Source organism: Bos indicus x Bos taurus, chromosome X (assembly GCF_003369695.1).
Source record: "Bos indicus x Bos taurus breed Angus x Brahman F1 hybrid chromosome X, Bos_hybrid_MaternalHap_v2.0, whole genome shotgun sequence".
In the NCBI taxonomy this organism is placed as follows: domain Eukaryota; kingdom Metazoa; phylum Chordata; class Mammalia; order Artiodactyla; family Bovidae; genus Bos; species Bos indicus x Bos taurus.
The window spans coordinates 93,031,874-93,057,224 of record NC_040105.1 but is presented as its reverse complement, the minus strand read 5'-3'; the positions used below and the strand labels follow the sequence as shown (position 1 = coordinate 93,057,224).

The following is a 25,351-nucleotide window of genomic DNA, read 5'->3' as shown; positions in this document are numbered from 1 at the left end:
TTAAATCCCCAGAGCAGAGCTTTAAACCACACATCGCTTTTTTTCTGACTCACAATCGTATGACTAAATGAATGAATAAATGAACTAGGTAGTAAAGAGATATGAGAACCAAGGAGATAGAGTTAGCTCCACTGAGAAAATAGAAGGTGAGTAATATATTATATTCAAAGGAACACATTATAGAGTAAATACAGTGTGTTTTCCCAGGGTATAAGGCCCACATATACTGTGGTGGTGGTCTGTTGTCAAATGATCCTCAGGATCATGAGGAAACAATGTGGATTGATTCAGGCTGTAGGCCCGAGGAGTCTTGGTCATTGTCAGGCAGGAGACAGGGTCTAGAGAAGGTTCTGTGGAATCTGAAGCTTATATACTTTTGAAGGTTTTCTTTTAAAATAACACAAAATCAATCACAACAGTGAGTATTTATTTTGAATGATAATGTATAACAAGCATTAAAATTATGACAACTGCAATAAGAAAAATTCCAAACAAATCATGTGTGTGTGTGTGTGTGTGTATGCAGAAACACCTGCACAATCTGAAGTATGGTGAAGTGAACATCCAAGGTGAAAGGTATAATAGTTTTATTGAAAAGCAAAACATCAAATTTCTGCAATTTTTACATAAACACAAGGCCATGTGAACACATAACAAAACCCCAGGAGTGACATTTGTGCCACTTTCAAAAATGCAGACAGGTTCACATTAAGCCTTTAGGATTTAATTTTACATCAAGCTTTTAAAATAAAATAGCTCTCAATATTTATTCTCACTAAAAGTCTTATTTCAAGTTAGAATAAACAGTTTATTGACTTCAGACTTTAATTTTCAATTGTGTATTTTTAAACATGTTGGGATAATTGTCATATTTGTCCAAACAGAGACTTTTTATGTGACCCATTTCCAAATTCACAGATTCTGGTCCATAATTCTTTCTAGTAATGTGGAATGATTTACCAGTTGGAATTTATATTATTGAAAGCAACTGGAACTACTGTACAAATAAGCCAGATGATAAAAAATGCTTGGTTTGAAGCAAGCAACTCTGTATTTGGAGATACAAGATTCAGAACAAAGTGCTTGCATTTTCTACAGTTTATATCAAACTAGGTGGGCTCTTAAGCAGTCAGTCTGGACTCATACATCTAGAGTAGCCAGACCATGAATATAATGATTCTAGCTGCCTTCTATATGTGGTCAGAAGGCTATATTAAGATATAGCCAATGTTAGTTATGAAGGCAGGAGAAAGCCTGTCTGTTTTAAGAAACTGTTCTGGCTATTGAACAATAGACACTCCCACACATGGAACTTCATGGAACTGTAGAATGAATAATCCTGTTCAAGGCTGCCAAAATTATTTTCTGCATGCTGAGATGTTATTCACACACACATCGACTGCATGCAGATAATCCATTTACTTTATTTTTGAAGTCCAGATTGTTTTCTTGAAAAAGCAATTGCACTCAGTTGTAATATATAGCAAAGCATCTCTATCTTTGGTTCTATATCTCAGAGATATTTTTCCAAAAATAAATAAGCTTGACAGGAAAAATAATTCAGCTATCTTAAGAGAAAGTCTAATATTTTATAAAAATTAAGCAAAAATATATGATTGATGCTTTTTTTCTAATTATCTTGCTTAATATCTCATACCAGTGCAACTTTAATATTAAAACGATCGCGCACAGTATATTTAACTATACAGCATAGACACAAAAATGTCAAAAAACAAAATAGTACTCTCCGTTATTAATCATATTGGAATTATGCTTTCTAAAAATGCACAGGAAAGTAGAACTGCTAAAATATGTTAATAATCTGATGTTGAAGAAGTGAAAGAAAAGGAAATGAAGATGCAGAACAGGTCATAGATCCTAGATATTGCAAAAAGAAGTGAATATATCACCCAAAGTCTCCCATTTCTGGAAAAAATATGTTAGAATAATTCAGAGATTTTTCTTTTAAACTAGAATCTATGGAAGCTCCCTGTTACTGGACCCTCAGAAGATTTAATGATCTTCCTTTGTTAATGGTTTCCGCCTCTTTTCAAACAAGATTTTTGAATCAAATAATTCTCTTTCCCTGTATCCTAGAGATGGCCCCTTCAGATACTTTGCTTCTGCTGCCTTGTAATCTAATCCATCAACAGCAGAAATTGAACAGATGATTGCTTCTGGCAGAAGAACTTCCAGGATAAATTTAATTTTATCATTTCTTATCCGAGTCAGCATTTTTTCATCTATTTGTTTGTAGACTTCTTGTAAATATTTCACCACCTCATCCAACTGATCTTCATCTTCAAAGTATGTTTCAATACAGGGTGTGAATCTATGTGCATTCAAGAATGATTTCAGCCACCTGGACCCTTTCGTGCCATTTAAAATGGCTAAGAGATGGCTCTCTGTTCCCTTTGCATTCACGATGAAGTCCACTAGGTTTTTGTTGGCTCGGTCCCGAGCAGACTTCATTCGGTCTGGAAGAAGTTTCTGGAAGGACATTTTCTTGGTCTGGGAAGTCACAGACATTGATCCCCCAGTATTTTCATTTTGCAGCTTTGGAAATAAATTCCTGAAGGTATCCTGTTTGATTATTTTCCTAACTGGATAACTAATGTCAGCAGCGTAATACTCAAAAAATGAGCCTGCAAAAGAACCACAACCTAATCTAACTCTGTAGTCACAAATAAGCGAGATGCACCAGTCAATACTTTCACTGTATTCCTCCCTGGCTTTCTCCACTAGTGCCTGCTTCTCTTTACAGTCAAATTTCTTTAATCTTCTAAAAGGCACTCTAACGCCTCTTTTTTCAGGATTCATATTTGCCTCAACAAAAACCACACTTGCTTTTCTCTCTTTTCGCCTGATGCTTTTTATCACTGATGGCCAAAATGGATATTTTTGATACTTAAACCAGACAATCATCCCTGTCTCAAATGAACGTTGCTCATAATTAAAAAGGAAACGTGGAAGTTCTTCATCTTCTTCATCGTCATCTAATATGGATGCAGCAATCGAACTTATACGCGCTGACTTGTCAGAAGCTTGAAATTCTTCCTCAAATTCCTCAAAATCCAGTCTCTGAAGATTTCTTTCATTACTCCCGAGGAGTGAATAATCCCCAGAATGGCTAGAGGCACTAAACGAAACCTGCTGTTCCTGTGAAGAAGGCTGAGGGAATGCCTCAGCATCCATCTCTGATTCCACAGTAGGTTGATTCTGGCTGGCAACTGAGCATGGATCAGAGGGACCCTCTCCAGGATCTTCAATATTCTCTGAGAAGGCAGAGCATTCAGAAGAAGCGGCCAGGGCCTCTGGGTAGATGTCTTCTGGCTCCTCTTTTAAAGCTTTGGGCACAATGAAGCCATCTGATGGTAAAGTTGGACTGAATTTTTCTTCTTTAACATATACATCTTCCTCTTTAATTGTGGAAAGCAAAGGCAAAATTGAGAGGTCAATCTTTTTCTTGCTCTCTTTTTCATCCTCATCTTCCAAAAGTGAAGGGAAAGTCTGGCACCAGCTGAGGTTTTGTGATGATTTTGTTTCCGTTTCATTTGGAATATTATCAATCATTGCATGCACCTGTGATTTATCATCATCCAGGGAATCATCACTCTCTGATGATACTAACAGGATTGTTGAATTTTCATTTTCCTCCAGACACTTTGGTAAGTCTCCTTCTCCTTCGTGCTTCCGATACTTTTTACGAGGGGGTGAATCAGATGGCTTTTGTGGTATGTTTTGAGACAGTATAGTGGTCTCTTCCTCATCTGAACTGCTTACTTGAATCAAATTTGTTCTCTCATTCAGAATATCCAGTGCCATTTTTAGTGACCTGGCATAGGCTGTTTCCTCTCCAGGTGGGTCACTGACCTCTGACTGTGTGGCTAGTGAGGAGGCAATAGCTTCAACTTGAGATTTAGTTAGGATCTTTGTTTCTGTGCTTTCCATTTGAATTTTTTCATCCAGTGAGAGTATTTGAACTTCCAGGGAAAATACCTTTTTTCTCTTACTATTTGATGAAGCCTCAGATCGGGACAAAACTTTTGCTGGCCACAACTGGTCTTGCCAATTGCATAAGACATACTCAGCATCCATTATGATTTAGATTTATGTGCCAAGAGGTTAATATTAGAGATTTATGTGTCTGGCTATTCTCGTCACTGTGAAGGAAGTCCCTACCACAAACAATACTTTGACCAATGCCCCTTTTAGAACTACAAAGAGTTACAAAGTGTTTATAGCTTGTGTAGCCTGTTGTCCTCCAGCTGAACTTCCCAAGGATGCTTGAACACGTTGTTTGAATGGACAATATGGAAGATACTGAAATAGCAAAAAGGAAAAGAAAAGTATCAGCAAATAAAATTATTTTGCCAAAGTAGGTGAGCAATTGCAAATAGAGAAGAGACAGACAGACAGTGGGGTATCAGATGGAGGAGGAAAATGCAGAATAATATAAGGTGCGGGATAAGAATTGGAAAAGTGTTTTTATAACATCTCAAAGAACTTACTTTCATTATTGCACATGATTATTAAAGTGTGACTCTATGTGCGTGATGACAGAAGTGGTGTGTCAGGAACTCTATATATTAGACATTTTGGGACTGGTGCCCCTAATGTTATACCTAGAGAAGCAGGACTCTGAACTTGGTGTGCATCAAACTCATCTGGAGAATTCTTAAAACTAGATTTCTAGGCCCTATCCTGAGAATGGCTGCCAGGTTCACATATTGGATGAGGTAATTATCAAGGATTTTTTGAGAGTCAGGTGGCTGGCTAGGACTTCAGGTAGAAATCTGATTAGTCTCTGGCATGAATTCTTCATAGCAGTTTGACACATGAGATTCCTCCCCCAAGAAGCTACTACTTTTAATTACAAAACATTATGGCTACAGAACAGGGAGCAAAATGAATTACATCTTAAATTCTCAACCTAACATGATTTTAATATGAAATGTAGTTTTTAATATTGCTAAGGCTTTAGAGAAAGAAGCAAAATAAATTATACCCTGAGTTCTCAACATGTTTTTAATGTGAAGTATTTTGCAAAATGAAAAGAGCCTTACCCAATGTCACGTGGATCAGGAAGGGTCTGTCTCTGTGATCTGGTTGTCTTGATTCTTACTCCAAAAAGAGACAGGCTGTCTAAAAGGAAACAGGGAATTAAATTAAGTGGCCAAGGCATAAAGAAACTTTTCTACCAAAACTTTAGCACACATGTCATTTAGAAACACAGGAATGAAATGAAATCTTATCTATGATGTAGATATTTACTGTCCTCCTTGTTTATATTATTTTAACTTCTCTCTGAGTGATACAGTTATGATATCTGGTTCATGTTTAAATCATATTTCTCAGGAAAAGTGAGAGGCAAAGACAAGAAAGGGAAGTAACAATTGCCTTGTGTCTACTATGCCCTTCCCTGATGGCTCAGAGGATAAAGAATCTGCCTGAAATGGAGACACAGGAAACAAGGAATCAATCCCAAGGGAAAATACCCTGGAGAAGGAAATGGCAACCCATTCTAGTAGTCTTTCCTGAAAAATCCCATGGACAGAGGAACCTGGTCGCAAAGAGTCAGACATGACTGAGTGACTAAACACATACACACTACTATGAACAAGACTACAGGTTTTGTTTGAATCCTCAAATCAACCACTATGTGAATTTTTCATCCTTTACACATATAATTTTTTCAACAGAATTTTATTCACACTATACCTGCTGTCTCCCAGTTCACTCATACAAAATATGTTTCATTGCTTTATTGTCCGCTTCATAAAAATGGTTGCCTGGAGAAAATTTAGGAAATTTGGCCACCGCCATCTTGTGACCAGAAGCAGAACTGCAGATCTTGCAGGTGCTGTACTCAGAGCTTCAGTTGCTCAGATTTTTCTTATGAGAGAAGGATGGGAACTACATTTAGCCAGCCAAGAGTCTTTCCAGGCTTATGCTATGCTATGCTAAGTCACTTCAGTCGTGTCCAACTCTGTGCGACCCCATAGACGGCAGCCCACCAGGCTCCCCCGTCCCTGGGATTCTCCAGGCAAGAACACTGGAGTGGGCTGCCATTTCCTTCTCCAATGCATGAAAGTGAAAAGTGAAAGTGAAGTCGCTCAGTCGTGTCCGACTCTTAGCGACCCCATGGACTGCAGCCCACCAGGCTCCTCCGTCCATGGGATTTTCCAGGCAAAAGTACTGGAGTGGGGTGCCATTGCCTTCTCTGTTCCAGGCTTAGAGAACTTTCTAAGTTCAAGGGGTTTGCTGTGTAGGATAAGAGGATCATAATGTCTTCAACTATAATCTTTCTGGTTATAAAACATGCAGAAGCTTATTAAAAATCAAAAAGATGCAAAAAGATGTAGGTAAAACTAAGTACAAGCTTCTATATAAATAATCTGAATATTTTCCATTTTCCAGACTTTTTTACATGTATAGATAAATGCATACCATTTCAAAACAACATCAGATCTCTGATGTTGAGCAGTCTGAACATTATTCTACCTAAGTGTTTTTCACATGATTTATGAATTACTTTAAATGAGTTTTTTTTCTCTCACATTTGTAACATTTTATCTCAGTATTTTCCCTGATGATGTAAACAAGTAAATGTGTAAGAATATATTAATACTCTAAAATTAGACAGCAGTAAAGCTAGTCCTATCTGTCCAGCTACACAAATAAATATTCATGTTAATAGTATGGCAGGTATGTTTTCCCAGAATTGGCTGCATGAATTATATAGTAGCATATATATGTTCTGCTAACACACATATTTAATTTTGTGAGATAATGTTACAATTGTATGCTACAATTTACTTTTTTCACTTTATTTCTCAGACATTTCAAATCTCTACATGTAGAGATTTACGTCTTTATTTTCGAGACACATAGTATTCCACTGTATGAATGCACCATGACCTATAATATTTTTTAAAACTGCTAATAGAAATAAACCAAATCCTCTGTCTCAGTCTTAAAAAACTTTAAAGATACAGAAAATGGTTATTGCTGACCACATCTATACCTGTGATCTGAAAGAATGAGTTGCAAGGAAGATACAGACAGGGCTGTAGCCAACACAGCAACCAGGCTACACACTTGATTATGTCCAGGAAAATTTCCACTATTGGCAAAACATGGGGGGTCATGTCTGCATGTCTGTGTGTGTCTATGAATGCTTATGTGTTTGAAGCAAATTGGATATGCTGTCAGCTTCATTTTTCTTTCATGATTATAAAAGTAATCATGGGGAGATGCTAATATTGGCTAGGAATTAATATTAAAATAGTAACTTGACTATCCAGAAATGCTGAATAACATGGGAGCTTATTTTCTCCCAGATTTTTTAAATCATGCGAATATACATGCATATATATGTATAAGTGTCTTCACTCAAATACATACTTGTTCCCCTTTCCATGTTCATGTACAGGTGACACACACATAGTCTATGTGCCAATCAAATTATAGAAGTATTTCCCCCCAAGCTGCCATACATTTTTATCCATCATTTTCTGTGTAAATTAATAAATGCTTAAACATTCAAACAGTAACAGAATGTCTAGCAATATAAACATGGAATGACAAGTCAATAAATTAGCATGAATGCCTGTGCTGCACTGAAGTCTTAATATAGAGGCTGTAATCTGATCACTCCTTCTTCCACTTGTAGACTTTTAAAGGATTGGGAGATACACAAATTCCAAAGGATTAATTCTTTCACAATGCCAACAATTATCTCAAATCCACACACCTTTCCCACCACTTTAAAACCACTGTTCCTATTTCTCTCATCTTCATCCTAGGGTCCTGAGAAATCCCTATAAAATAACTAGATTTAAGACAGCCATTACATCCCAGGGACGGGGGAGCCTGGTGGTCTGCCATCTATGGGGTCACACAGAGTCGGACACGACTGAAGTGACTTAGCATAGCATAGCATAGCATAGCATTACCTTGAAGCTTCTTGTCAGCTGCAGCCTGGTGAAATGCTGCTCCTCCCCCAAGACTGGCCAGGTACAGCTCGCTCCGAACCTTCTCAGAGAACGCTGCGCCCCCTCCCTGTGATGAAGTCAGATGATCCTTCTCTGAATTAGGGGAGGGAGAATTGCCAAATTAAATTGCTGAAGTATAAAAGGGTAGAACGGAGAAGGCGATAGCACCCCACTCCAGTGTTCTTGCCTAGAAAATCCCATGGACCGAGGAGCCTGGTGGGCTGCCATCTATGGGGTCGCACAGAGTCGGACACGACTGAAGCGACTTAGGAGCAGCAGCAGCAGCAACAAAAGGGTAGAAATGTTCCTTTTTAAAGAACTTGAAAGTGAATTAGCAACAAGTGTCTGTTTAATTTCCCTTAGGGTGGTGATTTCTTGGGGGAAAAAGGGTGTAAATCACTTTACTTTAAAAAAAAGTCTGATTTAAACTATTTCACCATGTTGTTGTTTTTTTTTTTCCCTTGCCTTCTCTTCATCTTACCTTGGTAGGTCAATTTAAAACCCAGCTGGTCATGCTTCATTAAAACAGTTCACTAAGGAAGTTGATTTGGATCGCACTAAAACTGTACACAGTTTTAGGGAACATGACTTATAATTTTCAAATCTGTTTTCAGGACATGGTATGTCTCTCCTTTTATTCAGTTCTTTTCTTAAATGCTTCAGAAATTTCTAGTATATCTTCAAGGAACATGGATATTTCTGACCAGAGGCTGGAAATCACTGGTTTGCAGGCAAATACCCATTTCATATACCCTCATCAATAACTGGAAAATCCTCCTTCTTATATTTTATTAGTATTTTTCACTCACACAAATCTATGTGGGGAAATTAATTTTTAAAAATTTACAAGTATTTGTTTTCTGTATGTCTGAAACATATCTTGCACACTTTTTTCATTAAAATTCTCCTGTGTTAGATTAAAATTCAGCTGATTTAACTTAGAAAGCTAATTTAAAATATTGCTAGGGATAATTTTGGAAATGAAAATATTTGGGAATGAAGTGTTTTATTTGACTTCTGTATTATCTAATACATATTTATATAGAAATTTATTGTTATATATTTTATTTTATATAAAATTTATTTATATAAACTAAATACACACACACACACACATATATATATATAATCTCCTATTACAGTAGAAAAAGTAAACTAATACATTGGCCAAAGAGAATGACTACATGCTCCTGATTAATTTAGAACCCAGTTCAACATCTAGAAATACACATACTTAACAAATGTCTGACAGCATTCAATGTGTAAGCCCCTTTCAAATCTAGAATGTGAGATGTAAAGGGACACAAGATATGATGGGTTGTTAAGATCTCAGTTCTAGGGTTCTCCCAAACTTTGGATGATGTTAGATATCCCTCTGACAAAGCAGCCAAGGCCTTTATTTTCTGTGGTTGGTTAGTATCTACAGTAAGTTTTACTTTATTTCTTTTTTAGAGAGGTGTAGAAAACACTTTTATTAGTCTTGACTAGGTATCTATGGAAACAACTCTATATTAGCACTCAAAATACATAATCATTTTTTGTTGTTAAGTGTACAGTATAGTGGGTCACGGGCTTCTCTGGTGGCTCAGCTGGTAAAGAATCCGCCTGCAATGTGGGAGACCTGGGTTCAATCCCTGGGTTGGGAAGATCCCCTGGAGAAGGGAAAGGCTACCCACTCCAGTATTCTGGCCTGGAGAATTTCAAGGACTGTATAGTCCATGGGGTCTCAAAGAGTTGGACACTACTGAGCAACTTTCACAGATAGTGGTTCACAATTTTAAAGATTATACTCCATCTACAGTTATTATAAAATACTGGCTATATTCCTTTTGCTGTACAATAGTCTTTGTAGCTTATTTTATACATAGTAGTTTATACCTCATAATCCCCTACTCCTATATTGTCCCTTCCCACTTCTCTATTTCCACTAATAATCATTAGTTTGTTCTCTTTATCTTGTGAGTCTGTTTCATTTTTGTTATATTTACTAGTTTGTGGTATTTTTTAGATTCCGCATGTAAGTGATATCATACAGTATTTGTCTTTCATTTAGCATAATACCCTCTAAGTCCATCCATGTTACTGCAAATGGGAAAAGTTCACTCTTTTTTATGGCTGAGTAGTATCTCATTGTATATATACCACATCTTCTTTATCCATTTATCTGTTACGTACAGTTAGGTTGCACTCATATCTTGGCAATAGTAAATAATGCTGCTGCTACAAACATTGGAGTGCATGTATGTTTTCAAATTAGTGGTTTTGTTTTGGTTTTTGGATATATACACAGGAGTGGAACTACTGGGTCATATGGTACTTCTATTTTTAGTTATTTTGAGAAACTGCCATACCGTTTTCCACAGCGACTGCACCAGTTTACGTTCCCACCAACAGTATACAAGGGTTTTCTTTTCTCCACATCCTCACCAAAATTTGTTGTGTTCTTTATTTATAATAGTGATTCCGATAGGTGTGAGGCGGTATCTCATTGTGATAATTTGGGGGATGCAGTGTTTTATTTGGCCTCTGTATTATATAATATGTAAATGTATATAAATATATATTTATATATAAATTTTATTTTATATACTTTATATATAAATGTGTATGTAAAACCACCTCTATGTAAGTATTAATATTAGAAAATATATAATAATAATGAAGATAATCCCCAGGCTAGTATTTTATTGACAGCTCTAATAGTTACAGTATGTAATCTTTTGTACTATGCTGCTGCTGCTGCTGCTGTTGCTAAGTCGCTTCAGTCATCTCCGACTCTGTGCAACCCCATAGACGGCAGCCCACCAGGCTCCTCCGTCCCTGGCATTCTCCAGGCAAGAACACTGGAGTGGGCTGCCATTTCCTTCTGCAGTGCATAAAAGTGAAAAGTGAAAGTGAAGTCCTCAGTCGTGTCTGACTCGCAGCGACCCCATGGATTGCAGCCTACCAGGCTCCTCCATCCATGGGATTTTCCAGGCAAGAGTACTGGAGTGGGGTGCCATTGCTTTCTCCGTTTGTATTATAAACCACCCCTAAATCTCAGAGGCTCAGCCCCAAAAGAGTTTCTAATGCTGATGTCAATGTTCAACGGAGGTCATCAAGCAGCCATAGAGGGAGAGGAGTCTCCGTTCTAAGCAGGCATTAAAAGACTCAAACTTCCTCCATTCTATGACCCTACCATATTCTTTGGCCTTGAAGTCCTCCACAGTTTTTGCACCTGGCTAACGAGGGTCACAAAAGATTCAGACACGACTTAAGTGACTAAACAACAACTACAAAGGATCTTATGAAGATGGTCATTGGAGAATCCCAGGAAAGGTTTCAGAGGCCAGGACCAGCAACATCATTATTGGTCACAGTCAACTAGATAAAACTGTTATAGAGGCTGGGGAATGTAGTCTCCTTATGACCCAGGGGGAAAATGAAACACAATTTGGTGAACACATAGCATTCTCTCTGCCAGAGGAAGTTTTCCCTTTCCATCTTTTATGAACTTTTGTTGTTTAATGTTTTTTTTCTTTTCTTTTTCGGCTATGTAGCATATTTATAAAGACCAGGGCAGACATTTCTATTTGCCCACCCTACATTCACTTTCTGCATTCTTTGTCAGTAACAGAACTCCAGTTGCATTGAAGGTGGCAGTGTAAACTCTTAAAATATTTTTTCCCCACAATCCTCCAAATAAGCCCTGGCCACAAGATGGAATTTCTTGCCGAAGAATGTAAGCAGAAATAGTTGTGAAGATTCTAGAGAAGGTACCTCCAAAGGGAAAAACTGTCTTCTTGGGCTTTTTCTTTTTCCCTCACTTTCCCTCTTTCTCTTACTCCCCCCTAGAATTTGACCACAACAGGATTCAGACAGCCAATCTGGACCAAGAAATGATTTAGAAAAAGGATGCAACTCATTAGGGATGAAAGATCCTGAACCCCTGAATAATGGGTCCATCCCATTCCAATCACTTTAACCCAATGGAACAATACCTTTCTACCTTACCTAGGTCACTGTGTTTTCAAGTCTCTAGTGGTAGGAAATAAAGTTGATCTTATATACAATTACCAACAAAAATAATAATATTATTATAGAATTAATCTTTTCAAAGCTTTCAAATTATTATTACATAATTTAAAGAGGATTACCAGGTTAGTATAAATATGAATTTATATAAATGAAGAGATATATTCAATTATATATTTTACAAGTAATATTTCTCATTCCGTCTTCTCATTTCACATGTTTTAGAAAAGTCAAGTGCACACAAAATGTGATCATTACATTAAGATTATACTCTTCTGTGTTTATTTTGTCTATTTTCTATATTGCATGCTCAGTCACTAAGTCATGTCTGACTCTTGGCAACCCCATGGACTGTATCCCACCAGGTTCCTCTGTCCATGGAATTTTCCAGGCAAGAGTGGGTTGCCATATCCTTCTGCAGGGGATCTTTTTCACCCAGAGATTGAACCCACATTTCCTGTGTCACCTGCAATGGCAGGGGCAGATTCTTTACCACTGAGCCACTTGGGCTAAATCAGAAAATACTACAACACCTCACCATTTTTCAAACAAAATACAAAGGAAAAGATTAATTCCTTGGACAATATTTTATGTTTCATTGTTCTATAGAAGGAGTGGGAGAAGAAGGATAACCAATAATAATTAATGCTACTACTACAACTACTATTAATGAAGATATAGAATAATTACAGATATAATAATATCTAACATCTATAGTTTTCCATGTGCCAGGTATTGTTCCCAGCACTTGACATATTATTTTATTTAATTATTAGATGGCTATTTCAGGTAGGAGAGTCCCATGCCCGAGTCATTCTGCATAACACGAGTAGTAATATTACTAATAATAATGACAAAGAATGAGAGAAACCAAAAGTGTTTTCTTACCATGAGCCAGGCCCTCTGCCAAGTGCTCTGTTTACAGAGTGCTCCCTCTATTCTCGCAAAATCTTGTTAGGTGGGTATTCTGAGTATTACCACTTTATAGATGAGGCATTAGAGAGGTTAATTAACTTTTACAAGGATACCTAGAGACTATTGGGCACATGGGATTTGAATCCACGTACTCTGACTCTCAAGTCCATGTTTTTAATCACTAAAACACACTGAACCTACCTCATCCAAATGAAAAATGCTCTATAAATGTGGACTGGATGAATGGTGAATTAGTGAATTTGAAATAGCTATGTACTAGAAATCATGGAAACTTAAAAGAGAATCCTGTATTTAATTTAACATAAATTAGTCTTTTATAACATAATTATAAGAGTGAGTGACATCCCATCACTTTTGCCATATTCTACTGATTGGAAGCAAGTCATAGGTTCTGGCCATACTTAAGGGGAAGGAATTACATAAGGGGGTGGGTCACTTAGGGTGTGCCCACCGCAGTACTGTATGATTCCACTCATGTGACATTTTCAGAAAGAGGAAAACACAGTGACGTGATCAGTGGCTGTCAGGGATTACAGGTAGATGGAGGGTGTGATTACACATGGTTGGCACAGAAAGTTGTCAGGGTGATAGAATCTTCCACATCCTGGCTGTGACAGTGATTTTATGAATTTACACATATGTAAAATCCAAATAAGTGTATACAAAAAATCACATATTGTGTATGATGATTTAAGTATGATTTTAACATATATAATAAAAAATAAAAATTTAAATGGAAAAATTTAATAATTATTGTATAAAAATAAACTATTTATAAAAACATGCTTTAGAGATATGCTTCTCCCTGAAGCATATTTCATAACAAAGGAAAAAAAAATAACACCCATACATGTATTATTAGAAAGAATCAGTTCCATTTTGACTTAAGATACAATAAGCCATAAGAGAATGTCACCCATAATTTAATGATAAAAAATGTAAGTAATCCACAAAACCATAATATCCCTTGAGCTCATCACAGAACTGAGGTAAAATGAATTCCAAAGGGTAACCAGCCCCTTTGGCAAAGCATGGAGACAGAAGTAGCTGTCATGCAAGCAAGTTTAAAAAAAAATCAGCTGAACGCTTAATGAATTTTTAAAATCTTAAACTCTTAATGGGCTAGTGTCTCAGTAGTTTGGAATATGTGGCACCCAAGACACTTATACATTCACTGCCAAGTTATTTTTCAGTCCTTAACCAGAAGCACACAAACATGACTGTGGACAATGCAGAAGACCAAAAGAGCCCATGTCAGTGGTTGAGGTATGCAGGAGGCAATCGACTGTTGCTGGCAGACAGACATGAAGCCCCACACACTTATACAAACCCTTCTATGATGGGAAGCAAAAGTCTTAAGTCACCAGGGAAAAAGCAAAAGCCACCTTCCCAGGGAAGGGAAGATAGGAAACCCTCCTATCCCCAAAACAAAGGCAGAAATCCATAGCTGTTGGGGAGCAGTCAAAGCAAAAAACCTCTGCCCTTGAGGAGGAGCAGGAAACCTTTGAGTTCAGGATTCTCTATGAATAAAAAGCAGTGGTCAGCTACTGCTGAGGAAGGGGCAAGATATCAACCTTAGATCCCTGGTTGTTCAGATGGTAAAGAATGTATCTGCAATGCAGGAGACCTGGGTTCAATCCCTGGGTCAGGAAGACCCCTTGGAGAAGGGAATGGCAATCCAACTCCAGTATTCTTGCCTGGAGAATTCCATGGACAGAGAAGCCTGGTGGATTATAGCCCATGGGGTCACAAAGAGTCAAACATGACTGAGCGACTAACACTAGATATAAATCAGAGGTTAGCTGCCATTTGGAGAGGAAAGAATGCTGAGAAAGTACAACCATCAGATCTAGCTACATAGGGCCTCCCTAAAGCTGAGGCTGGACAAAAAAAAACAAAGAACACTCCCTGCCTCACCAGGAACCTAGCATCTAACAATAACAGCAGCTCACTGCTAGAAAACAGGCAAGGGCATGAAGAGAGATACCACACTCCCCAACATGTGGCACAGATGTAAAGGAACTATTGAAAATTTAGAATTGAAAAAGACCAGAGGAAAAACCTCTGGCACTCAGGCTGCACTCTAAGCAAAAAGTTTATTATGCAAGTCAGATGATAATGAAATGAGAAAAGGAGGACACAATCTTCAGCTTATTTTATGATATCAGTATTAACCTCATACTAGAGGAAAAAGTATAAAAGGAAAGAAAATTACAGATCAACTGTGCCTCAGAAACAAAGACACAAATCCAATGATACAGATATAGAAATGATATAGAATTACATAGAAAATGATTATAAAATTATTATGGATAAATCATAAGGATAAAATATTATGACTAAATGGTGTTTATCTTGGAAGCGTAAGGATGGTTATACATTTGCCAATAAATCAATGTAATTCACCATATCAACAGACTAAATAAAGAATATTAGAGGTCCTCTCAACTGATGCAGAAAAGCATTTGACATAATTCCACAGACATTCATGATAAAAAAATGTTGGCGTACCACTAATTAAAGGGCTCTCAATGGCACCCCACTCCAGTACTCTTGCCTAGAAAATCCCATGGACGGAGGAGCCTGGTAGGCTGCAGTCCATGGGGTCGCTAAGAGTCAAGACACGACTGAGTGACTTCACTTTCCCTTTTCACTTTCATGCACTGGAGAAGGAAATGGCAACCCACTCCAGTGTTCTTGCCTGGAGAATCCCAGGGACAGGGGAGCCTGGTGGGCTGCCATCTATGGGGTTGCACAGAGTTGGACACGACTGAAGCGACTTAGCAGCAGCAGCAGCAGCACTCAACTTGATCAAGGGCATCTACAAAAAAGCCTGAAGTTAAAATCCTACTTAATAGTGAAATATGGAATGATTTTCCCCTAAAATTAGGAACAAGGATTTCTGCTTTCAACACTTCTATTCTACATTATATTAGAGATTCTAAAATAAATAGCAACTGAAAAATAAAGGCATGCAGAATGAAAAGGAAGAAATAAAGCCGCTTTTAATTGCAGACAACATGATCATCTATGTAGAAAATTCCAATGAATTTAACAAAAGAAAACAAAAGCTACTAAACCTAATACCTGTTTATCAATATCATCAGTTATAAGGCCAACATTATTTATTTCTATAGAATAAAAATTAGAAGTTGAAATTTAACAAAGTACCATTTGTAATATCAAACCCAAGGAAATACTAAGTTAGAATAAATCTAACAAATATGTGCATGATTTGCACACTGAAGACTTTAAAAATGGTGAGAGAAATTAAGAAGAGATGAATAAATGGAGAAAGATATCAAGTTCATTGACTAAAAGATGAACTATTTCTAGGCTGTAACTTCTCCCCAAACATATCTATAGAAATCATTGCAATTTCAATCAAAATCCCAGCAGGCTTTATGTAGAAATTGAGAAGGTATCTCTAGAATGTATATGCAAAAGCAAAGGAAATAGGAGAACAACCAGAGTAATTTTGAAAAGAAAACACAAAGTTGGAAGACTTACACTACCTGATTTAAAGACTACAGTAAACAAAACAGTGTATTGAATATTATTGGCACAGGATAAACATACAGATAAATAAAATAGAAACAGACCAGCAAATATGGTCTATGGCAATGGTAATTAAATGGAGAAGTGATGGCCTTTTCAACAAATAATGCTGGAAAAATTAGACATTATATGCAAGAATGTTCACCCTGAACCCTTAGATAAGACCATACACAAAAATTAGCTCAAAATGACAGACTGACTTTAATGTAAAAGCAAAAACTATGAAACTCATGGAAGAAAACAAAGCAGGAAATCTTTGTAGACCTTCATTTAGACAAAAGATTTATCAGACCACAAAAAACATGGACCATAAAATTTTGATAAATTTGACTTGAAAAGTTCTCTGCTCTTCAAAAAATAAAATGAAAATCCAAAGTGGGAGAATATACTTGCAGAACAAGTATCAGATTAAAAAAAAAAACTTGTATATAGAATATATAAATAACTCTTACAATTCAATAAGATTAATGGCTCAATTTAAATAGATCCTCATCAAAGAAGATATATAAATACCAAATGAACACATTAAAAGATGCTCAACACTATTAGCAATTAAGGATATGCAAATAAATCTACAATGAGATACCACTAACATCTTAATAAAATAGCTAATATTATAAAGAGAAAATATCTGACAGTATCAACTGCTGGCAATGATGCAGAGCTACTGGAACTTATACAATGCTGGTGGAAATACAAAATATCACAGCTACTTCAGAAAACAGTTTGGCAGTTTCTAATATATTTAGACATACATTTATCAAAACCAGCTAAGAGAAATGAAACTTATGTACAAAGATCTGTTCTGGAATGTATGTTGCTGTTGTTTATTAGCTAAGTTGTGTCTGATTCTTTTGGGATCCCATGGACTGTAGCCCACCAGGCTTCCCGGTCAATGGAGTTTTCCAGGCAAGAATACTGGAGTGGGTTGCCATGCCCTCCTCCAGGGGATCTTCCTGACCCAGGGATCAAACCCATGTATCCTGCATTGCAGGCGGATTCCTTATTGCTGATCCACTGGGGAAGGCCTCTGGAATGTATACAACAACTTTAACCATAATCAGCAAAAACTATAAATCTACTGGTGAGTGAATATATAAGTTGTAAAATAACAGAATACCTGTAAGCTAATATAAGAAATAAACCTCTGATACATATACCAACATGAGTAAATTATCAGAAACATTATGGTAAGTGAAAGAAATAGATGCAAAAGGGTAGAAACTGTATAATTCCATTTATATGATATTCTGGAAAATGAAAACTATAGGGACAGAAATCGGACAAGTGGTTGCTAGGAACTGGGGTAGAGAGAGTATTGACTACAGTGAGGCAGTAATGGAACTATTCTATAGCCTGACTGTACTGCTTATTACATGACTGTATATGTTTGTCAAAACTCATTGAATTACATACCAAAAAGACTGAATTTAACTCTGTGTAAACCATACCTTAATAAATCTGAGTCTTAAAAAGGTGTCCAATCAGAATATAACCTATATAACCAGTTGATGTTTTACAGTGAGCATAATGGGAATATATATAGGAATTTTGTTTGTACTTTGGTCAATGATTACCTAAAGAGGTTGCGAGTACTGCAGGTAAGTGTAAAAATATCCTCTGTAGTGTATAAAGAACATATTAAATATTCTATTTGTTTAACCTCTTTAAGTAATTTTTTTGTTATGCTTAGCCTAGCATCTTTATTTTTTTAATTTTTATACTGAAATATGGCTGCGCGGGTGCAGGAGGGCGTAGAGGAGCTATTCCACGTTCAAGCTCAGAAGGGGCGGCGGTGAAGACGTAGCCCCCGTCCAAGGTAAGGAGCAGCAGCTGCGCTTTGCTGGAGCAGCCATGAAGAGATACCCCACATCCAAGGTAAGAGAAGCCCAAGTAAGATGGTAGGTGTTGCAAGAGGGCATCAGAGGGCAGACACACTGAAACCATACTCACAGGAAACTAGTCAGTCTAATCACACTAGGACCACAGCCTTGTCTAACTCAATGAAACTAAGCCATGCCCATGGGGCAACCCAAGACGGGCGGGTCATGGTGGAGAGGTCTGACAGAATGTGGTCCACTGGAGAAGGGAATGGCAAACCACTTCAGTATTCTTGCCTTGAGAACCCCATGAGCAGTATGAAAAGGCAAAATGATAGGATACGGAAAAAGGAACTCCCCAGGTCAGTAGGTGCCCAAAATGCTACGGGAGATCAGTGGAGAAATAACTCCAGAAAGAAGGAAGGGATGGAGCCAAAGCAAAAACAATACCCAGTTGTGGATGTGACTGGTGATAGAAGCAAGGCCCGATGCTGTAAAGAGCAATATTGCATAAGAATCTGGATGTTAGGTGCATGAATAAAGGCCAACTGAAAGTGGTCAAACAAGAGATGGCAAGAGTGAACATCGACATTCTAGGAATCAGTGAACTAAAATGGACTGGATTGGGTGAATTTAACTCAGATGACCATTATATCTACTACTGCGAGCAGGAAACCCTCAGAAGAAATGGAGTAGCCATCATGGTCAACAAAAGAGTTCGAAATGCAGTACTTGGATGCAATCTCAAAAACGACAGAATGATCTCTGTTTGTTTCCAAGGCAAACCATTCAATATCACAGTAATCCAAGTCTATGCCCCAACCAGTAATGCTGAAGAAGCTGAAGTTGAATGGTTCTATGAAGACCTACAAGACCTTTTAGAACTAACACCCAAAAAAGATGTCCTTTTCATTATAGGGGACTGGAATGCAAAAGTAGGAAGTCAAGAAACACCTGGAGTAACAGGAAAATTTGGCCTTGGAATATGGAATGAAGCAGAGCAAAGACTAATAGAGTTTTGCCAAGAAAATGCACTGGTCATAACAAACACCCTCTTCCAACAACACAAGAGAAGACTCTACACATGGACATCACCAGATGGTCAACACCGAAATCAGACTGATTATAGTCTTTGCAGCCAAAGATGGAGAAGCTCTACACAGTCAAAAAAAAAACAAGACCAGAAGCTGACTGTGGGTCAGATCATGAACTCCTTAGTGCCAAATTCAGACTTAAATTGAAGAAAGTAGGGAAAACCACTAGACCATTCAGGTATGACCTAAATCAAATCCCTTATGATTATACAGTGGAAGTGAGAAATAGATTTAAGGGCCTAGATCTGATAGATAGAGGGCCTGATGAACTATGGACTGAGGTTCGTGACATTGTACAGGAGACAGGGATCAAGACCATCCCCATGGAAAAGAAATGCAAAAAAGCAAAATGGCTGTCTGCGGAAGCCTTACAAATAGCTGTGAAAAGAAGAGAAGCGAAAAGCAAAGGAGAAAAAGAAAGATATAAGCATCTGAATGCAGAGTTCCAAAGAATAGCAAAAGGAGATAAGAAAGCCTTCCTCAGTGATCAATGCAAAGAAATAGAGGAAAACAACAGAATGGGAAAGAATAGAGATCTTTTCAAAAAAATTAGAGATACCAAGGGAATATTTCATGCAAAGATGGGCTTGATAAAGGACAGAAATGGTATGGACCTAACAAAAGCAGAAGATATCAAGAAGAGGTGGCAAGAATACACAGAAGAACTGTACAAAAAAGATCTTCACGACCCAGATAATCACAACGGTGTGATCGCTCACCTAGAGCCAGACATCCTGGAATGTGAAGTCAAGTGGGCCTTAGAAAGCATCACTACAAACAAAGCTAGTGGAGGTGATGGAATTCCAGCTGAGCTATTTCAAATCCTGAAAGATGATGCTGTGAAAGTGCTGCACTCAATATGCCAGGAAATTTGGAAAACTCAGCAGTGGCCACAGGACTGGAAAAGATCAGTTTTCATTCCAATCCCAAAGAAAGGCAATGCCAATGAATGCTCAAACTACCACACAATTGCACTCATCTCACATGCTAGTAAAGTAATGCTCAAAAGTCTCCAAGCCAGGCTTCAGCAATACGTGAACCGTGAACTTCCACATGTTCAAGCTGTTTTTAGAAAAGGCAGAGAAACCAGAGACCAAATTGCCAACATCCGCTGGATTATCAAAAAAGCAAGAGAGTTCCAGAAAAATATCTATTTCTGCTTTATTGACTATGCCAAAGCCTTTGACTGTGTGGATCACAAGAAACTGTGGAAAATTCTGAAAGAGATGGGAATACCAGACCACCTGATCTGCCTCTTGAGAAGTTTGTATGCAGGTCAGGAAGCAACAGTTAGAACTGGCCATGGAACAACAGACTGGTTCCAAATAGGAAAAGGAGTTCGTCAAGGCTGTATATTGTCACCCTGCTTATTTAACTTATATGCAGAGTACATCATGAGAAATGCTGGACTGGAAGAAACACAAGCTGGAATCAAGATTGCAGGGAGAAATATCAATAACCTCAGATATGCAGATGACACCACCCTTATGGCAGAAAGTGAAAAGAAACAAAAAAACCCTCTTGATGAAGGTGAAAGAGGAGAGCGAAAAAGTTGGCTTAAAACTCAACATTCAGAAAACGAAGATCATGGCATCTGGTCCCATCACTTCATGGCAAATAGATGGGGAAACACTGGAAACAGTGTCAGATTTTATTTTTCTGGGCTCCAAAATCACTGCAGATGGTGACTGCAGCCATGAAATTAAAAGACGCTTACTCCTTGGAAGGAAAGTTATGACCAACCTAGATAGCATATTCAAAAGCAGAGACATTACTTTGCCAACAAACGTTCATCTAGTCAAGGCTATGGTTCTTCCAGTGGTCATGTATGGATGTGAGAGTTGGACTGCGAAGAAAGGTGAGTGCCAAAGAATTGATGCTTTTGAACTGTGGTGTTGGAGAAGACTCTTGTGAGTCTCTTGGACTGCAAGGCGATCCAACCAGTCCATCCTGAAGATTAGCCCTGGGATTTCTTTGGAAGGAATGATGCTAAAGCTGAAACTCCAGTACTTTGGCCACCTCATGCGAAGAGTTGACTCATTGGAAAAGACTCTGATGCTGGGAGGGATTGGGGCAGGAGGAGAAGGGGACGACAGAGGATGAGATGGCTGGATGGCATCACTGACTCAATGGACGTGAGTCTGGGTGAACTCCGGGAGTTGGTGATGGACAGGGAGGCCTGGCGTGCTGCGATTCATGGGGTCGCATAGAGTCGGACAAGACTGAGCAACTGAACTGAACTGAACTGAATAGCTTATTTACCCCCTGGAGGAGGAAATGGTGACCGAATCCAGTAGTCTTGCCTGGAAAATCCCATGAAAAAAGGAGCCTGGAGGGTTACAGTTCATGGGGTTACAAAGAGTCGGACATGACTGAGCACACATCGTTGATTTACAATGTTGTGTTAGTTTCAGGGGTATAGCAAAGTGATTTAGTTATACATATAATATATGCATTCTTTTTCAGATTCTCTTCCCATATAGGTTACTGCAGAATACTGAGTAGAGATCTGTGTTCTATACAGCAGGTCTTTTGTTGATTATCTATTAATATATCCAGTAGTGTGTATATGTAAATTCCAAACTCCTAAGGTACCCCTTCCCCACCTTTGCCCTTTGTGTACCATATGTTTGTATTCAAAGTCTGTGAGTCTGTTTCTGATTTGTAGATATGTTCCCTTGTATCATTTTAAAAGATGCTACATATAAGTGATATCATATGATATTTGTCTAAATTACTTCATTTAGTACAATAATCTTTAGGTTCATCCATGTTGCTGCAAATGACATTACTGCATTCTTTTCAATGGCTGAGTAGTAATCCATTGTATACAGGGACTGCATCTTCTTTATTTATCCCTCTGTCAATGGACATTTAGGTTGCTTCCATGTATTAACTAATTTTTATTAACTTCTATTTTTGAATTTGCTTTAAAAATGTTGGTGGGTACCTGACTTTTGATGCAGTTCTGTAACTCTTTGCACAAATTCAAATCTCCACTAAGTATCTGTTTCATTGAAGTTAGTTAACACAGGACAAATGTCAAGAATCTGGAGGACATCAGTACTCTACAGCTTGTGAAATTTATCCTTATTGGCAGAGCTTTAACTCCACTGACATTCTGGCATGCCATTCAAGCATATGAGCAGAAGGAAAGGAAGGAGCAGAAGCCAAAGTGCTATAATCTGGAGACAGAGGTCTGGTTAAGAATACATCCCCAGTGAGAAAGTGGAAGCCAAATAACATATGAAAGACAGAATGGTTATAGAATAAACAAATGTCAATATTTTTTAGCTTATAAGGTCCATGTAAAAGAGTAGAAATTGTACATTTGGAATACTACCAAATACCATGAGGGGGCCGTGAGTACAGGTAAAGCAAGACATTTTCGATTCTAAATGGATATTCCAAATATTGAATGACTGCTAAGGCACAGGCACAAAGAGTTGAAACTGCCTGTAAACAAAGTTAAGTTCTTATTATTAATGTTCACTGGCAGAAAGTGAAGAAGAAGTAAACAGCCTCTTGATGAAAGTGAAAGAGGAGAGTGAAAAAGTTGGCTTAAAGCTCAACATTCAGAAAACTAAGATCATGGCATCCGGTCCCATCACTTCATGGCAAAAAAATGGGGAAACAGTGTAAACAGTGGCTGACTTTATTTTTCTGGGCTCCAAAATCACTGCAGATGGTGACTGCAGCCATGAAATTAAAAGACGCTTACTCCTTGGAAGGAAAGTTATGACCAACCTATACTGCATATTAAAAAGCAGAGACATTACTTTGCCAACAAAGGTCCATCTAGTCAAGGCTATGGTTTTTCCTGTGGTCATGTATGGATGTGAGAGTTGGACTACAAAGAAAGCTGAGCGCCGAAGAATTGATGCTTTTGAACTGCGGTGTTGGAGAACACTCTTGAGTGTCCCTTGGACAGCAATGAGATCCAACCAGTCCATCCTAAAGGAGATCAGTCCTGGGTGTTCATTGGAAGGACTGATGTTGAAGCTGAAACTCCAATACTTTGGCCACCTGATGTGAAGAGCTGACTCATTTGAAAAGACCCTGATGCTGGGAGGGATTGGGGGCAGGAGGAGAAGGGGATGACAGAGGATGAGATGGCTGGATGGCATCACCAATTCGATGGACATGGGTTTGGGTGGAGTCCGGGAGTTGGTGATGGACAGGGAGGCCTGGCGTGCTGCAGTTTACGGGGTTGCAAAGAGTCGGATACACTGAGCGACTGAACTGAACTGAACTGGTCAAATGCCAGTCCACCTAAAGGGGAAAGACATCAGAAGAAAACTCACTAAGGGTAAGAAAAAGGCAAGCCAGACAGAAAATCACTGCCAAGGCCAAAGGGACATGTTAATTTCTGGTCAAATGTATGTAAACATGATAAGGAAAAAAGAAAAAAAATGACCAACCAGTGACCTAGAGATCACAAGAATATAAACTTGTCACGTTTGGAGAATTTTGTATCTCCTGAGTAATGCAAAAGCTTAACACAGTGCCCATGGATGATGCTACTAGGAATTCAAAAATTAGGATGATGGGATGGAAAACATTAAAAGAAATAAAATGAAAGAAAGGTAGATGAGGACCCCACAATGTAATAATCACAGCACACACCAAATAAACTTTTATTACTCTCTCAGTATTTAAGCAGATAAACTAGGCTGCAGTGCTCTTCACAGGATTATCAAGCAAAGAGAAAGAACTTCATTGGATTTGCCTTGGTGGATTTAAAGATAAAGGGAATTCCCTTCGTACTGTGATCCCCCATCATCCTCTGAGAATCCATAGTAAAAGAGAGATCCAGGCTGGACCAAATTTATTCCTGTCAGCACTCTGAATAAAGGTACTTATCAGTTCTTTACTGAAGAGATATGAGAGACTGTTAAAGATATACTCTCTAAACTTCAGAGTTTCTCAGACAAGTGTTATGGCAAGGTTGTTATGTGTTAGAAGTTCTCAGACAGATATTCAGGCATGGGTTTGGGACTAAGCTCTAACTTTAATAGCTCACCAAAGAAATCACTGGTACTACCATATATCAAAATAGATTACAAGGTTAAAATAATTGGTAAAAGATCAGTTAACAGTCTAAGTGCATAGCAAGAAGTAGATTTGAACATAAGGACGAAGGGAAAAAGATGTTCAAAATGAGCACTAATGATCTGAATGTGCATGTGATTGATTGGTACATCTAGATATAAACTGGAAAACAACCAGTGAACTCTGAGTCATCTAGAAAAATCTTTAGGTCATTGGTCTGTGTACCTGGTTAACCACAAAAACAGTAATTTAAGAGGCATCTATTGCTTAGGTCTGGGGCTTCCCAGGTGGCTCAGTGCTAAACTCACCAGGCAATGCAGGAGATGCAGATATGGGTTAGATCCCTGGGTGGGGAATTAGATCCCTGGAGAAGGAAATGGCAGCCTGCTCCAATATTCTTGCCTGGAAAATTCCATGGACAGAGGAGCCTGGTGGGATACAGTCCATATGTCACAAAGAGTTGGACACGACTGAGTGCCTGAGCACACAAAGGCACACACATTGCCTTAGGGCTACTAACTAGTTTCCTCCTTCTGTGCTTATACATATTCTCCTGAAAACTTGCAAGGAAGCTTAAACAAACATTCTGAATGAGCGATATTCACTTAAAGAAAAAGGAAAGAGAATAAGCAAAGGGGTTTCCCCTGTCAAAGGAGAAGGAAGGTGGAAAATAAAAATAAAGCAGACAAAAAGATGAATAAATACTGGGCACCAAACAAACATACTGTGGTTGGGGAAAATATTTAACAATATAAGAAAAGAGAAATAGCTCTATAATGCCCCTGTATTTAGGCATATTATAGCTATTAAATATAAAGAATGAATGAGTGTGTGATGACAAGAGCTTCAGGAAGGGGAGTGTTGAACAATGAAATGCATC

General features: G+C 38.1%; 1 protein-coding gene across 14 annotated transcripts in view; it reads right to left on the bottom strand.

The window, feature by feature from the left end:
- PWWP3B (PWWP domain containing 3B) overlaps positions 1 to 25,351 on the bottom strand; it is a 63,379-nt gene that overhangs the window by 27,163 nt on the left and 10,865 nt on the right. For 8 of the 14 annotated variants that reach the window (XM_027533621.1, XM_027533618.1, XM_027533613.1 and 5 more), the window contains 3 exons: positions 7,959 to 8,090; positions 5,067 to 5,145; positions 407 to 4,323 (listed from right to left, as the gene is read on the bottom strand). In XM_027533621.1, the coding sequence (XP_027389422.1) occupies positions 2,014 to 4,098 (2,085 nt within the window). In that variant the 5' untranslated portion in view covers positions 4,099 to 4,323; positions 5,067 to 5,145; positions 7,959 to 8,090 and the 3' untranslated portion in view covers positions 407 to 2,013. Of the gene's footprint in view, positions 1 to 406; positions 4,324 to 5,066; positions 5,146 to 7,958; positions 8,091 to 24,779; positions 24,900 to 25,351 lie in introns of those variants that run through there. The other 6 variants (XM_027533622.1, XM_027533615.1, XM_027533614.1 and 3 more) reach the window with 4 other exon arrangements.